The 16,957-nt window shown below is 40.0% G+C and overlaps 1 protein-coding gene across 1 annotated transcript; it reads left to right on the top strand.

The window, feature by feature from the left end:
* The first annotated feature begins 2,346 nt into the window (after nt 1-2,346).
* Nucleotides 2,347-16,026, top strand: arhgap31 (Rho GTPase activating protein 31). The gene is made up of 12 exons (XM_071460853.1): nt 2,347-2,602; nt 5,848-5,950; nt 6,384-6,528; nt 8,123-8,205; nt 8,328-8,435; nt 8,663-8,805; nt 8,917-9,124; nt 9,293-9,414; nt 9,907-9,963; nt 10,138-10,782; nt 10,883-11,031; nt 11,524-16,026. The coding sequence occupies exons 1-12, from the start codon at nt 2,503-2,505 to the stop codon at nt 13,585-13,587; spliced, it is 3,927 nt and encodes a 1,308-aa protein (XP_071316954.1). The 5' UTR covers nt 2,347-2,502; the 3' UTR covers nt 13,588-16,026.
* Nucleotides 16,027-16,957: the final 931 nt, after the last annotated feature.

The following is a 16,957-nucleotide window of genomic DNA, read 5'->3' as shown; positions in this document are numbered from 1 at the left end:
TGTGCATGTTTTTTTTGTTTGTTTTTTTTTGTTTTTTGTTTTGTTTGTGTGTATGTGTCAGTTACTTTTCCTTTGAGTCACTGCATGCTTTTCCATTAACATTAGTAGGAATAACCAGATAAAGCAGATGGATGGATGCTGTGTCTAATCTCCAAGAAAACATTTTAAGAAAACCCTTAATTTAAATTCTTAACCAGTATACTTAAGGCTGCTGTAATTAATAAATATTTTTATATGAACATATGATTATTCACATCTGAATGGGGTCTCTTGTAGTGAAGAATCATCACCCAAATCTGCAGTTTTTCCCAGCTCCACTGATAGCTTCAGCGTCTGTCAGCTCATTGTTTTGGTTTTCCGGCCTGTGACTGCAGTGCTGTAGTTTGTCACTCACACGGCCCTCAGCAGCATTGTGTTTGGCCGCAGGAGAAAACTGAACAGTAGACGGACACAGTTAGCAACTAGCTGGTGAACATAGTGAAGCACTTTTCAGCAGGCGTTGGTAGAGACCAAAACAGAGCTAAATGAGAATGTGAATATTGGACTTAATTTATCAGATGGACTTGGACATGACTCAAAATGAATAGTGATGTTTCTCTGTAGCTGCTGGATGTGTAAAAACGCTAACATATGTACCAAATGTACCACATCAACTTGGTGGTTAAGCTGTTTCCATTTTTTTCCACTGCCCTAAATTGGCCAAAAAAACTATTATTTCAGGTTTCAGTATGCTAAGCCAGTTGTGCCTCATTTGAGTTTATAAGTAGGCCCTTATTTTGATGGACTGGGGATATTGTATGAAATCAGAAGCAACAAACCTACTGGCACCTGATTTTCACTTCTTGAGGGATAACTATATTTTGGCCTGTGGAAAACCTGGTTATGACGCCAGTTAGTGTTTTTGAGACTACAGTGCATCAACAAGTGCTTATGTGAATAACCGTAGGTGAATACCCAGCCCGGTTTAGTATTGTGTTACATTTGTGAGGCAGAATCTGTTGATGTCAAAAGTTGATGTTCACTCCAGAACCAAACTAGTTTTGCCATGGACATGTATAAGATAAACTAACAGGCTGTTTGATGGCTGCTTACAGTAGCTTTTCTGCCTACAGTTGTGGTGTTAAAGTGTAATTTGCTAAATGTTTACAACTCAGTAAATTTCAGTGGTGGTTTGACAGCAGTCCAGCAGGGTAGATATAGATATACTGATATTAATGATTAGGTATTACATTATATCCTCAGGGAAAGTTGGGTTAGGGTCTGTCATTTTCCATGGGAAACTGTTAAAAGGCTGCAAATATTAAGAATACATCACCACTACACAGGGAGTTTTACATGATCCTTCTCCAGCAGTGGACTTCACTGCAGAGATGCAAATGGATTGCATTTACTCAAACAGAGTAAAGATGTTTGAAGTACTGACTGAAAACACTGATTTACTTTATAAAATTAACATCAATGCTAAACATTGAATGCATTCACTAATTATATGTTTGTGATAAAGTTGCAGTGCAGTTTTAAGAAGAAAAAGATGACATGCATAGCAGTTAGTAACGAGAACCATGTGTTGTCCATCTCCTCACCCTTACCCCCCCAGTTTCCCCCCATTTCCCATCTGTGCCCTTCAGGCCCTCACTTCAGTCACCTCCCACTTCCCTCTTCCTTCAGAACCCGTCTGTTTTTGTTTTCGAACTCGGGCTCTTTGCACAGGAAATTGTATACATTGGGAGCATTCAGGAAGGCAGAGAGCAGCTTTCCCGTTAGCTCCGAGTTTGGGCACATGAAAAAAAAAAATGGATAAAAGAGGTCAGTAATTCCTAAAGTAGGAGAGAAACAGAAGTCAGCTGTTCTCCTCCCCTCACTTCACTTCCCTCCCCTTTACACAGTCTCAACATTTCAAAAATCCCTGCCACACCACTGCCACGAATCCAACTCTAAACGCAGAACATTTGTAAAATCTTAAAGGGAAATCAGAATAAAACTAACAACTAATGTTCCTGGGAGGGGGGGTTGCCTCTCTTGATACATGTATGCCTCCTCAGCCACAGAGAAACCCGTGAAAAGGGGAGACTGTGTGGAATGAAGGAAAAGAGGAGGAGATAAAAAAAGGAGCAGAGAGAGACTGGCTGGGGGTAAAAAAACAACAGGAAACCAACCGATTCTAATGCTGTTTCTGCAAATCTTTCAGAGATAAAGCAGCAGACTGCCACGTCCCAGCCAGGCAACAGTCACACCAGTTCTTTTCACAGATCTTCAATGGAAATAATGACAATCTAAAGGACTTAAAGTTTAAAACGTGACGTCACTTCTGCTCTCAGCCTCCAACAGTGTGGTTAGTCAGAATGTGAGCGGATGCAGAGTTTTGGGAGCTGATTGTTGGGATTTCTATGTGGCTGCTTTTTGACCCACTAACTCAACCTTTTTCTCGGGGTCATATGGATCAATCGCTGTGCTTTCAAGGATCGTTTTGTTTTAATCATCTGGACGACTAACTGGAGCCACATGAAGAATAAAGGGACTAAGCAGAAGACCAAAAAGAAAGGAAGTGAAAATGCGTTCGGCTGTGACCTGACAGAACATCTCCAGAATTCAGGACAAGATGGTAAACTTTTTCATTTCGCTGTCTTTGAATCTAACATATCTTTACAAGCAGCTATCAATAAACTACACATGATTTCTTTGATCAGTTACTGGGCTCATACACAGAGGATAACATTTGACGAAAATTGAGTTTTATTGGTCATTTCCTAGATTATCATGGTTATTATAACCTTTTTATTTGCATATTATGTGGTGAAATTAAAAAAAAGAAAGACAAAAAGTACCTTTATGTAACCAATACAGGGTTGTTCAAAGGTTACATATATGAGTTGTAGGTGTACATGTGTTTTACATTTAGGAAGGCCATTCATTCACTCATTGGCTTATTAAATGGTCATTTGTGACTTTGGGTGTGGCTCTTGCATTTTTTGTGTCAATTTCCTACAGTGACTATAGTTCCTATGACTATTTTAGTGTCTGACAAAAGACTGGGCGGTGCTGCTGCGTAAGGATGAGAGAAAAATAAGGAGCCAAGAGAAAAAACAAATAAAACATATTTTAAAAAATCCAAATATGTGGGCAGGTTTGTTTGAGAGCTTTCTAATCTTTTGTCCCTTGATCTCTTTTCTGTCTTCTGCTCGTATGCCTTGTTCTTTTCTCACAACCATCATCTGTGATTTTTTTTTGGGAGCACCATGATATGTAAGAAGGAAGAAAAAAAAAAAAGTGAACACAGGTCTCCCACGTGTAGAGGCATATGAATAGCTGTGCTGAGGATAACTTTAAGGATGACCCATTAGAGTGGACGCACACTTAAGGCGGAGCAATCAGCACAGGAAGTGAGGGAAGGGGTATGGGTCATACCCCTGCGTTATGGATGTCCACCAGAAATATTGGGGACTGCCTTTTAATGAGAGCAACTAAATGCCACTGGAAGCTTCTGACAAACTAAAAGGGAAGTAGATGTTAAATTTAGATAGACAAAAATTGTTATTTTAAAACTATATCTCTTAGCAGGGTATTTTAGTGTACCCGATGCCCTTGTGTTCTCCTCGTAGCTCTACTTTGGTGTGTTTACAGTTAGGGTTGGGATAGATCCAGCTTTAGCATCACAACCCGGCTGAAAATCCAACACAATAGAAATGAAATAGTAATCCTTTATTAGTCCTACAGTGTTGAAATTTGCAGTGTCACAGTAGCAAAGTGGACAGTACCAGAAACAAAAACTGCAAAATGTCAGTAACAAAATACTATTTACAAAAATGTACAATGTTATGCTGATAGATCTCCATACTAGTTTGTTTACCATTCAGGTTTGTGAAATTATTGTGAAATATCTCAAATATTAATTGGTGATTGAGACTGATGAATTTAAAGTCTATGTCAAAGTCAAAATCTGTGATGGACCTAAAAAAAGGTATGAACGCAGACATCCTGTCTCAAACAGACAAAAGTGATCATGACCATGTAGTTTAAAGTGCTTTGAGATAGCTTCTGTTGTGACATGGGGCTATATAAATAAAAACTGATTTGACTAGTGTGGTGGAAAAATCTATTCTGTAGGTTGTTGATAACATTTGTGTCATGTTGCCGTTTTAAAACTCAGCAGACATCCAGAAAAGTTCTGTCAGGATGAAGGAAGTTGTGGTGGTACAAAAAGGTTTCACTTCATCTGTTTGAAATAAACCTAAATGTTTATTTAAAGGTGCGTAGGTCAACATACAATGTTATACAAAATATACTTATAAAACAAATAACTAAATAACTTGGATCTGCTGACTCTGTGTCGATACTGAGTCATATTTTAACTTAAAATTATCCTCGCAATGCATCACACATTGATTTCATTTCATGTCTTACCTTATAATGTCTGTAAAAATCAGTAGAGAGACGAACTATATTTTGTTGCTACTATGAGACACAGAAATCTTCTCTCAGTGCAGAGACTGAGAGAGACTAAATGAAGGCTGCAGAGTTGTTCATCATCCAGCATCTGACCACAGGCATTTCACTGAAAGTCCAATTAAGTCAAATAGGTCAGTGTGTAAATGGAAGATTCTTGGTCTGCAGTGATGACTGAGAAACAGACCATTGCCATTCACACATTCATTTTTGTGAAGGATGGATTCTACTTTATTTGGTAGGATGATCACTTTTTTTACTTACCTACTAAATCTTACTAGGTCTACAAAAGAAGTATATAAATGAAAATGTAACTACCAATAGAAAAATTCATTATCCGTACGTCATGAAATCAATCAATGTTCATTCAGCAAGTCAAAAAATGTATAAACATAACAATCGTGCCTAGTTTAGAATTGAAACACTCACAAGATGTGAAAAAATGTGTTCCATATGTGACTGCCAAGTAAATGTCTTTAAACCCTCTCTGATACACAATTAATAACTCATTAATACCTTGTACTGTGCCCTGTTTAGAGGACAAAGATCAACTTGTTGGTCTTTGGAATTTCATGTTGTTCTTTATATTTGAACGACACTTAATTAACATTTGTACCAAGCCAAGATAAATCATCATTTTATTGCTCAAATACATGAGTCTGTAGCTTAAAGCCTGGTGATCTCATACTTTTGAAAAAAAAAAAAAAAAGTCCCAATGTAGTCACAAATACAACATCAGCTCTACATTTTTACAAAGGTCAGTTTGTGTGTCCAAGCATGTACGCATCAAAAACTGCAGAACATGATTCAAAGGGATCAGCTTTTTCAAAGTAAGCCCATTTGCAACCAATTGTTACTTTCAGTATTAGCTAAAGAGAAGTTGTGGTCAGACTGAATCAGAGCATGTGAGTTGAGAGACGCTGCTTAGCCACAGTTAAATCTGTTGAGATATGAAAATGTATGGCCAAACACAGTTGTGTACAGAAGGTGATGTACTGTAGCTAAGAAAGCTGTGTAGGTCAGCGGTAACATTTCAAAAGCCGTTTTCTATTAGAGGAAATGTCGTAAGTAATACCAGCTACAAGGACTGGGTGTGTCAACCTTCCTTTGAAACAAACAAACCATTTTTAACTTCCTGTCAATGTCCACCTACAATCAGTGGCCCTAAGGAATAGAAAAGAGCCATGGTGGAGAAACCCCATACCATGAAGTCAACCTTATGTGCATTGTTACCACTGGAACATTACATTTAAAAGTGTTTCCTTCTCCTGCTTTTAAGATTTAACGTGACCATCAAGTCCACTGTGCATATGTGCAGAGTAAATCAGGAGCAAATAAAAGTGTTTAAGATTCTCTGATATGTTTCTGAAGCAGACAATGACTAACACAATTTATTAACTCAAGTTCCTCAGGTTCTGAAGAAATGTGCAGAGTTTATTGAGGAACATGGGATTGTGGACGGGATCTACAGACTGTCGGGGGTCACCTCAAATATCCAGCGTCTCAGGTACTCATGCAACAATGCAACATCTATGTTTACAAAAATGCATTTCCTAAGCGTCACAAGAGTAAGAACTCCAGCTGCATGAGGTATCACCTCTGTACACATTCTCTAGAATTACTTGCATAAATCCTGTTCGGAGCTGCTCCAGTTATTACATAATTTTCATAAATTGATGCTACGCTAAATCAAATGCCCATAAAATTTGTTCCATCTAAATTTTTTACCCATGCAGCTGATGTCATGGGATATTCAATTTACATGATATTGTTTTCTCAGACTAGGATCGAGCCTGTTCAGCATCTTTATCGCTGTTTATTTCTTCATAACAATGTCAGTCAACCAGATAGACTTCAACACTCCAACAGTAGTTAGCAGGGGTGTTAAACAATCAAAGTATTCAGCTGTGTGTGTGTTTGTGTGTGTGTTGTGTGTGCAGGCAGGAATTCTGCTCTGAGGCGTGCCCTGACCTTACAAAGGAAGTGTACCTCCAGGACATCCACTGTGTGGGTTCCTTATGTAAGCTGTACTTCAGGGAGCTACCCAATCCTCTGCTCACATATGAGCTATACAGCAAATTCACGGTGAGCACTTTCAAATCACATTTGCGGTTTTGATGAAGTGTGAAAAAGTCATGCTTTACGAACAGCAATAAGTCACAGAGAGAATGACAACCCCAAGTCAACCAGCAGTATTTATTCCACATGACGCCCCATGGTATATTTGTGTCAGCACTATACAGACGTCATGAGTGTGGCCTCAGCTCTCTGGCTCACTATTGATCTGCTGTTTACATCTCTCCCCTGGAGAATTCACTACCATTAGCAGATGTCAACTGAACTGTAAGCAAAAAACATATTACATAAATACAAAAAAACATTCCTTCTACCACAGTATGATTTATCATCATTATCATCTTCATTATTTCAAGTGGTAGTTTTGCTGCCTTATAATCATGAAAAGATGACCCTGCACATACTGGATGACAAAGAGACTTGTGAGATTGAGAGAAGTGTTTATGATGTGTTTTAGCTTTTATGTGTGTTTTGTTTGTGTTTTTTGTGGGCTTCCCTGTTGCCAGACCACCCTGACAAATAACAGTTTTGATCTGATGCACTCTTTAACTGAAGAGCTTGAGTTAAAGATGAAAACAGTTTGGTTCCAGCCCTTCTGGATCACAGGGGGTGTTTAAGGTTTGTAAAACCAAGAGAAATGGCATTTTCTGGGTGAACTGCAGATCTGAAAGAGACTTTAGACAGGAGCAGGGGAGAGGGGGACAGGAATACCAAACTGTAAGACCTGGTTCATGCTCTCTGTGTAGCCGTCTGTGTACCTTGAAGGGCCATTTGCATACCTTGGCATTTATACATCTCTCACTGCACATGCCTGAAAACTCCAGTGGTTCAGCGTTTTAGGAAAAATCTGTTCCTCACATGGCTTAATATGATGAAAACCTTAACACTATTGCCCTATTGTAGAACTTTTTTTTTTTTTTTGTCTTGGTGAGAATGAACTCATTCTTAAGTTTTGGATGTGTTGCACACTCGGTGATGCTCATGTTTTCATTTCCTCATCTATTTGATCTCACACTTTGCTGTAGATTGTGGCCTTTTTGGACAATAGCACAAGACCACACAAGAGCACATTTGGATGACCTCACCTATGACTAACAAATGCAACAGCTGTTCAGGCCTCAGTCACATTAGCTTGACTGCACGCTTTCCAGCAGGTCTGTCTACGTTTGTTCAGCAGGGAAAACTGGGTTGGGAGGCTGGATGGAAGCCTGCAAGACTATGCAGAGCAATCATAGCTTTACCCCGCAGTTCATCAATACACCGTGGAATGGTAATCTTGGGGAAAACCAGCTGTTAGATGTTATGTTGGTGTAGGGCTATGTATGCGTGTTTTACAAACTAATTAAAGCTCATTATCAGAAGTTATTTCAAGAGAACTGGAGATACACTAAAAGCATGAGAATTCAGTTCATATCAGGGGTTAGGCAGCTATGGGAAGGAACATCCACTTCAGAATTCAAACAATTTCCTAAACTATAATCTTGAACTGGAAAGAAATAATTAACACAGTGGTGGCTAGGCAATCATCCAAACCTTTTTATTATTTTTAGCAACCCTAGACGCAAATTCTATTGACATGGATATCTGACTGTTTTACATGCAGGAAACCGTCTCAGTCCAGGGGGAACATGAGAGACTTTTATACATTCAGAAGGTCATCAAAGAACTGCCAACCCCGCACTTCAGGTGAACTTTTCACTTAAGCCCTTTTTATTCTCAGCAACTGTCCAACTGATTGTCCTATTTGCTTGTACTCACTAATAATGTTGTAATAAATGTTACGAGAAGTGTCTGTCATCTGTCCTCAGGACTTTGGAGTACCTCACGAAGCACTTGGCCCACCTCGCCACCTTAAGCACTCAGACAAACATGCATACGCGTAACCTGGCCTTGGTGTGGGCTCCAAATCTCTTACGGTGAGTTTGTTTCATGGGTGTGCTTAAAATACATCCCTCACATTAAAACAATCCTTCGTTCTCTCAGGTGATGTAGAAGGAAATGATTTCCAACCACTAAAATGGGATTTTGACTTTTTTGCTAATTTAGGTTCTTGTTCTTACTCAAAGCTCAAATGAAGTTCAGTGGCTGTCAGGGAAAATATGCAAATATAGAATATCAATATCTTCATCTCTTATTGTCTTAGATCGAAAAACATTGAAGCTTCATCTGGTAACGGAGACATGGCTTTCCAGGAGGTGCGGATACAACAGTCAGTGGTTGAGTTTATTTTAAACCACACAGCTCAGATCTTCAGCAGTGATTCAGTGCAAATCAAACCCAAAGAAGGTATGACATTCAAAAAATACAAACAAATTAATTTGTGGTAGATTTACTAACTTGCCATTGGAATAATTATTATAACTACATTTTCAAAATGGACTTGTTCTACTTCTCCAGGATCAAGTTTAATGTGTGGGGAGAAGTATGCCACACTCCCGATGAGTGGCCAGTGTGGGCCGATGAAACTGATGAGCCTGGAAGAAGCTCAGGCCCGTTCCTTAAGTCCAAACCATCCTGTTCATAAAGAACGTCAACGAGAAAACAGTCTTCCTGATACCAGCACTGCCACGCTCTACCACACCGTCATAGACATATCAGACAGCAAGTATGACAGATATGGTTTGAGTCTATTAAGTCACTTTGAGTATAATTTGCAAACAATGTGCTTGATGAGTGTGACTGATTGAGTATGCACATATCATTACTGTATTTATTACCATCAGAACGAGCTGCGGGATAGCTCTGGGCTCAATTATCTTTCTTTGACTTTTAGAAGAAAGTTTTCCGGAAAATCAAAGAAGTGGAAGTCCATCTTCAACCTGGGAAGGTCTGTGGACTCAAAGGGAAAACTGAGCCGGAACGGTAGCGTGTTCATAAGAGCACAGGGGATAACAGGTAAAGTTTCCAACAGGAGCAATCACCCATACACATTCAATATAAAAATAAATAGCTCCCAAACCAAACAACCGAGAGATTGACTTGCAACATCATGATGTAGAAAGCAAGAGAACATCATTAAAGGACAAGTAGGAATAATAATTAGTAGAGCATCTACGAGGATTTTCTGCAGGTACAGAAATAGCTGCATGCTTTAATGCAGGGCTCCTGATTGGAGTATTTTAGGGGGTAAAGGAATTTCTCCTGTGCTAGGAAACTACCTCTCAAAATTAAGTTTTTAATGGTTTTTTGTTAAATTAGCTTTTTCTTTTTCTCCTGAGAAATACTACATAGTGTCACCTCTTCAGGCCTGTCAAATTATTCAAATTCAACAACCTTAAAAAGAAAAATCATGTTTAGATTAAACTCTGCTCAAGACCATTTCCATATTATGCAGAATGTTTGGAAATTTGTAGTATCACACATTTCAAGGATATGTTTTTTCCACAGAAAAGGCAGCTCTGCGTCCATCTAGGAGCATGGAGTCATTGTGCTCCTTACCAACAGGTGGGGCTAAAACCTGGATATATTCATTTGCATGAAAATTGCATTTGCGTGAAAAGTGTAATTTTACAAACTATGAGCATTGCCTTTGCCTCGTTATAAAAAGATGTTGTTGCATCAACTACCGTGAGGTGATATTTTTACTTATTTAGCACCTCTGTTATTTTTACTGCACAGATGATGACAGAACAGGAAATAACAGTCCAGCTGGTGGACCTGGCAGCGTTTTTGTGCCAGATGTAAAATCCAGAACACTGGGATCTGACTCGCTCTATGACCTGAGCGAACATGACCAAAACTGGGAGTTTAAAGGGAAGAAAGATGGCGGGGCAGCAGGTGGCTGGAGTTCTAGCATGAACCAAAAGGGGTCACCAGGTGCCTCTGTGCCCCCACATAAAACACTGCCAGAGCAACTGAAGGTGTTCAAAGGTGATGACCTCAGCGGCTACAAGCCCACGTCGCCAAAAAACAGGAGGATGTTGTACTCGGGGTCCTCCCACAACAGCTCGTCTCGGCCCTCCTTCCCAGGAAGCTTCTTCCCACTGGAGTCCTCACCAAGGCATCAGCGGCGAGCTGTCAACATATCTGAGCCTTTTGCTGTGTCTGTTCCCCTGCGTGTGTCAGCCGTTATCAGCTCTAACAGCATGCCATGTAGGGGGCATACCAAGGACAAAGGAGCTGCTCTGAAACCCTGCAAAGAGACCTCAGAGCAGAGCAGCAACAATGGAAAGAGCAACACTCTCCCCGAATTGGAAGCAAAAAAGCAGGAAGGAATGGAGAGGAAAAATACAGAGGAGCCCGCCTCTAGAGCACCACCAGAGGGTGACTATATCTCCCTTTATCACATTTCAAAATGGGTTGTTCAGGCCACACATGTTATAAGATGCAAAGAAAACAATTTCAAAACATGCTATTTCCTCAGATACAACCAAAGAAGCTGTGCCAGAAGGTCAAGGAGGGGTGAATACTTCTGAACTGGAACTGCCGTCCCTTGCAAATGCAAGAGAAGGCAAAGATGCAGCGCCATCTCCTGGGAAAGAACTGCACAAGCAGCCCACACCTATACAACTGGTAAATGATGTTGTTGAAGCTGCTGCCAGAGCAGAATTAATATTTTTTTCAATGATAAAGAGCATAAAATACCTAAAATTAAGTTAGAAAGTAATGATGTCAAATCACAAAAAGTCCACATCAATATTTGGTCAGATTAGGTTGATGCCTTCAGATTTATCACTGGTCCGTCCAATTCTCAGAAAGTCAAATTAAGATGAATTACTACAGGTGAAAATAGTCCACTGAATCCCATTATTCCTGCTTTAACGTAGAAGGCACATTTTTTTATGCTTTTTGAATTGTAACTCCCAAATTTCCGAAAACCTTTCCCAAAAAATTTCTAGAAAGATAATGTGAGGGTGAATACTGCTCATATGTTTTGGCTACATATCTATGGCTTAGACCAGCACATAGGGATGATAATAGCTGTTAGTTTTAAAAATGAACAGTGGAATGATTTTGTTTATACTTAATCCTGTCTGTTTCTGTTTATCATTTATTCTTTCTCAGCACAAGGAATGTTCTACTGGGAAAGACCAATGGTCTGACCTCCACCAAGAACTGAAGATAACTGAACCTGAAATTGACCTGCTGGATGAGACTTTTAAACCAGTTTTCAGCACGAGGAGCACCTATGAGGGTGCAAAGTTAACAATGGATGTGAAGTCAAAGCGAAGCCGCAGCTCTCCGTCCCTGTCTTTGTTATGTAGGGAGCAGTCTTCAAATACCTCTCTGAGTGATCACGTAATCGCCACTGGATCAGACTCTGCAAAGAAACAACCCTCAGAGTCTGATATCTTATTTTCTCTTCACAAAAACTTCGCAATCGATGGCGGAAGCACAGAAAAAGCCTGCTCTCCTGACATAGTGGATGGGAAAGAGAAAAAACTGCATCAAAAATTCACACCCTCAAACAAAGATGAACCAGCTCTTACCAAGCGGTTCCAACTTGCTTTAAAGGAAACATGTTTAGATAAAGTCATGAATCCTTTGACAGCAGAGGAATCTCCAAGAATCGGAGGCTTCTCAGCAGCAGTTGATACAGGCAGATCACAGAAACACGAAATTTCTCAGGGCGCCAAAAAAATCTCCTGTGATGGAGCAAAGAAGAGTGTGATTCCTGAGGTGGAGGTTATTCAGAGGCTTTCAGTGTGTTTGGAGGAGAGACGTAAAACCTTGGAGCTGCCAAACTTTGATGATGACGATGGATGTGGGGGTCACTCAGAGGAGCTGGACTTGGTGGAGCCCTGGGAGGATCTTAGTTCCACCAAGCAGTGGGTTACCAGTCCTCTCCACTCACCTGACATAGAGGAGTTGTTTAACCAGCTGTCACCCTTCAGCTCTCGTGGGGAAACTTACAGCCCAGAGGAGGAAAAGATTTCAGTTTCTCCGTCAGTTGATAATAAACAATCTGCCATGAAGGGCACTGAACGTTTCTCGGGAAATTTTCCCCAAACGTCCAGTTGCAAACCTGAAAATAAATGGATGTATTTGCCATCAGTACCTACACGGGTCAATGTGAGCAGCAACAATGCAACACAAGCTCACACAGGAAAATGCAGTGCAACAAAACAGAAGAATACAGTGTCATCTCATAGGTTTTACAGACAGATGTCTTACGAGGCAGCTGCTCCAGAGAAAAGAGAGGAAAACTGCTTTTCTAAGCACCGGCCATATTCTCTTAATTTAGACCTGGGATATAGATGTATCAGAGACATTTCTAATCAGCAAAACTGTAATTCATCAGAGTTTTCACCTTGTCAGAGAGGATTGCTAACCTCGTCCGGGAGTGTAAACAACGGGGTGCCCTCAGAGTTGGAGTTGTTTCTGAATGATCGGCAGGCGCCTCTACGCCGAAATTCAGCCCCAGTCAGTGTGTCATCGGTGCGAACTGCCTTCATGATAAAAACATGCCAGGCCAAAGCTGTGCCAGTCATCCCTCCAAAGGTGCAGTACAGTCAGATACCTCACTCCAGACACGAGAAGGATGTTGATGCATTGAAGGAACAAGAAAAGGAATGTCCTAAAATGAGCGCAGAGAAAAGCAACGCTGCATCTCCGATGTCAGATCTAAAGGAGGAGCTTGAGAACAAAGAGCCTGCCCCCAAACACCAAAAACACCCAAATATCGAGAAATCAGCTGAGTCTGTGAAGACCACATCTACTCCAGAACTGCCAGTCATAACAAGGAGACACACTCCCAGTCTGGAAGTGTTTGTTGACTGTCCCAGACCCAACAGAGGGAACCTTCTACAAAGACCGTCCTTTAGGAACAGACAGAGACCTCAAAGTCTCATCCTGCTCAGCCCTCCTTTCCCTATCATGGACTACCCACCTTCAGGGGACGATGGCAAGCTCCTGTCATCCATCAAGAGCCTGAATGACACGTCAGCTGTGAATGTCTTTTCTAAAGATATGGCGGAGAATTTCAGGACGGCGGAAGGGATCACTCTTCAAAACAAAATGACTATTCCAAAAAGTGGACAGAGACTGGAAACATCAACCAGCTGCTTCTACCAGCCACAGAGGAGGTCGATGATATTTGACAGCAGGAGCCACAGGCAGATTGAGTGACTGGAGGTGCAGACAGTGATTATGAGACTGGTGTCGCTCAATGGATACAGTATATAAGGAAAGTTATTGTTGAAAGTGAAATGAAGGTGATGTGATAACCTCTTGTAAATCACAGGGTTTTGTTTGCTATGATTCACATGTTTCTTGAGGGATGAAGTCATAGCTGAAATACTGATTCCTTTTGCAAAAGTCATGACGTATTTAAGAAATATTTGGGGAAGCCATAGTCTATGTGAGAACCAATTAAAAAATCTAAATCTTTGCCATTTCCATTAATCTGCTGATTGTTTTCTTGATTAATAGAATCATTGTTTGGTCTATAAAATATCAAAAAATAGTCCAAAAAAAAAAAAAAAAAATGTCACAGTGCCCAAGCTGATGTGGTTGTTTTTGTCAAAAACAGCAGTCTAAACTTATTCAGTTTATTACAACAGAAGATAGATAGCGATTATAGAAGTTGGAACCAGTAACAGTTACATTTTTGCTCAAAATTGATTTAAACAATTACTTGATTATCAAAATTGTTGCCAATTAGTTTACTGTCAGTCGATGACTAATCGTTCCAGCACTACTGACACCCATGTGGGACAGGTTGTTAAAAGTGACCCACAGTGACAGATATTTAGTTTTATGCTCATGTCAAGTTAGAGTATATCTGAGATATGGAAATCAAAGTTTACCCTGTCATCTACAGTATGTGTTCGGCTACTACACAATCTCTAAATCTAGAGATTTTACCAACAAATTAACTGCTGCCATTTGTCACAGAAGAAACACAGGGATGTGGAGTGTAAAACATCATCTAAGTTTTTTTGACCTTGACAAAAAAAGAAAGACAGGAAAAATCTTCCTCAAAGCCTTACTCAACCCGCTTACTAGCTTTTTCCAGAGGTTTCAATCAGTGGTGGAAGAAGTATTCACATACTTCAGTAGAAGCACCAAAACAACAACCTAAAAATACTCAATTGCAAGTCAAAGTAGATACACATTATCAGCAACATGTGGTAAAATACTGATATATTATTTGTTTATTTATACTGATGCAAAAAAGTGTAAGTAGCATTTTACTAACATTTAACATTAACATTAATTTGTTTAACAGTCATTTCGATAATTTAGTCCATTGTTTTCCAATCTAAGGCTTGAGTACATCTACTTAGTTACTTTCCACCACTGGTTTCAACCATATCTCACATTTGTTCTCTCTGAATGGAGGTTACTCAGTTGTCATGGAGACAGACCATTGAGCAAGCTCCATTCACTGAGGAAGACTGTGAGATGCAGTTGAAATCTCCAGAAAAAGCTAAAAAAGTGATGAGTAAAAAGCTTAAGTTTAGGCTTTAAACTAAACCTGGTTGTTTTGATCACTTCATAAAGACTTGTTTTTTTTAAACCTATCAATAGCCAAGGTTCATATTGGATGTGATTGCAACCTCTTCACATAAATATCCATGTCTGAACTGAATTTATCTGTGAACATTAAGAACTCTAAACACATGAAGTGTACAGCAAAGGTTAGCGACAAATAAAACGGTAAACTCAAGAACTGACAATGACACTGTTAACAGTTTAACAGCCCTGCATTTGATCATGTAGATGAAGATGTGTTTATTTATATCAATTACTAAAGTAAACTTGATACCTATGACGCATTATACTGTATAGCTATTGGCTCTGTGATAAGCTGATGTCAACATATTTTTTAAACTAATATTTAAAAAGAAATTCCTCTTTCTGATTTAAATATACCGGAAGCTTAATTAATATTTACCCACAGAAGGACTTTAATGTGTCTCTTTATTTTCTGTAATTACTTTGTATTTTATGGCAGTTTTTGTTATTTTGTTGTTTTGTTTTTTTTTTGACAATAATGATAAACCAGCATTGTAGAAATGAGGAATGATGTTGTCAAAGATAAAATCCTGGAGCTGCTCATCTGACAATAAACTGGAGGCTGACTTGGTGCACTGACTGTATTCAGTGAGTTCAAACCTTGATGGTGCTTTGAGTCAAAGTCAGATGATGGGTGGTATCTCCAGGTTTTGTGTCTTTTCTTTGCATCTGATATAACTACCTTTTGTGCTATTTTTGGGTGAGCACCCATGTAACATAGCTGGGCTGTTAAAGGAGATTACAGTATTTTTTAAAGATGATTCGGATGTTGTTGAAGTTGCAGTGTGTTTTATACTGTAGTTTGGGTGGATTGGATGAATGATTACACCGTTAATCACAAAATGTTTGGATGTTAATGGAGATTTCGGTGTTTTTTATTTGTTTTGTACACTTGTTGATAGTGAAAATGATTGAGCAGTGTGTATTCATTGGAAAAACACAGAGAAGAGTTTTGCTTTTGATGGAAGTTTGTCCGAAGCAATGTACATAAGACACTTGAGTTTTCTTACAACAAAAAATTACAAGAATAAAAAGTTATGAAAGTCATTTTCTCTGTTAATGCATCACTTTCATGGTCGTGAATGATTGTACATGTCTGCCCTGTGATAGACAGGCGACCTGTCCAGGGTGGACCCCTGCCCTTGCCCACTGTCAGCTGGGACTCACTCCAGCCGCCACGCGAACCCAGAGGATGAGTGGTAGAGCTAATGAATGAATGAATGAATGTAAGATGTTGCCAGGGTCGCATCCATGAAAATAATTTCTACTGCTTGAATGCAGTTATCTGTCTAATTCTAGTAATGGCCTGAGTGATTGTCTGTCGGTTGGTCCAACTGTTGGAAACTGAAGTATTTAAGACACTCGATGAACGCACTCATTCTCTATTTTTCTTCAGAGAGCAGAGAATTTCAAATCTTCCATACAGTCCTTCAGAAAGCAGCTCACTGAGAGGGGCAAGATAAAAGAGGCCGTGGTGCTGCTGTGTGAATGAGGAGCATTCAAGGGGCCCCCGAGAGGGATGGGGCCCTTTGGAGATCAGATGAGGCTCTGCACCCAGTTGCATGTGTTAGGTTTGCCTATTGCAGCTATTTTGCTCTTACAAGGGATATTTAACAATACAAAAGTAATACTGTAGGCTGTAGAATTGACGTGTTATTCTCATCTTTAATAAAACAAGAAGTTGTACAAAGCATAGCTGTGCAGACCCATGCTGATCGACTGCCTCTGGTCTTTGCCACCAGATGACGCTCCTGCTCCACACTGCGGGATGAACAGGCAGACCTGCTGCAGACTGTGTGCTTCAGGTACGTGAAGCGCTCCTACTCCGCACACACTGTGGCCGAGAAGTGACAGTTAACCCGTGTTTATCTGTGGACGTTAACGCCAAAGCTCTCCGTACCATGCTGCTGTGGCTATGTGTTGTGTCTGTGTGCGTGTACTCTGCCCGTGGGCTGTGTACGCGCAGTGCGTGTACCTC

This window comes from Trachinotus anak, unplaced genomic scaffold (assembly GCF_046630095.1).
Source record: "Trachinotus anak isolate AG129_WGS33_773 ecotype Australia unplaced genomic scaffold, CSIRO_AGI_Tana_v1 ptg000024l, whole genome shotgun sequence".
Taxonomy (NCBI): Eukaryota; Metazoa; Chordata; class Actinopteri; order Carangiformes; family Carangidae; genus Trachinotus; species Trachinotus anak.
This window is presented reverse-complemented; position numbering and strand designations above follow the sequence as displayed.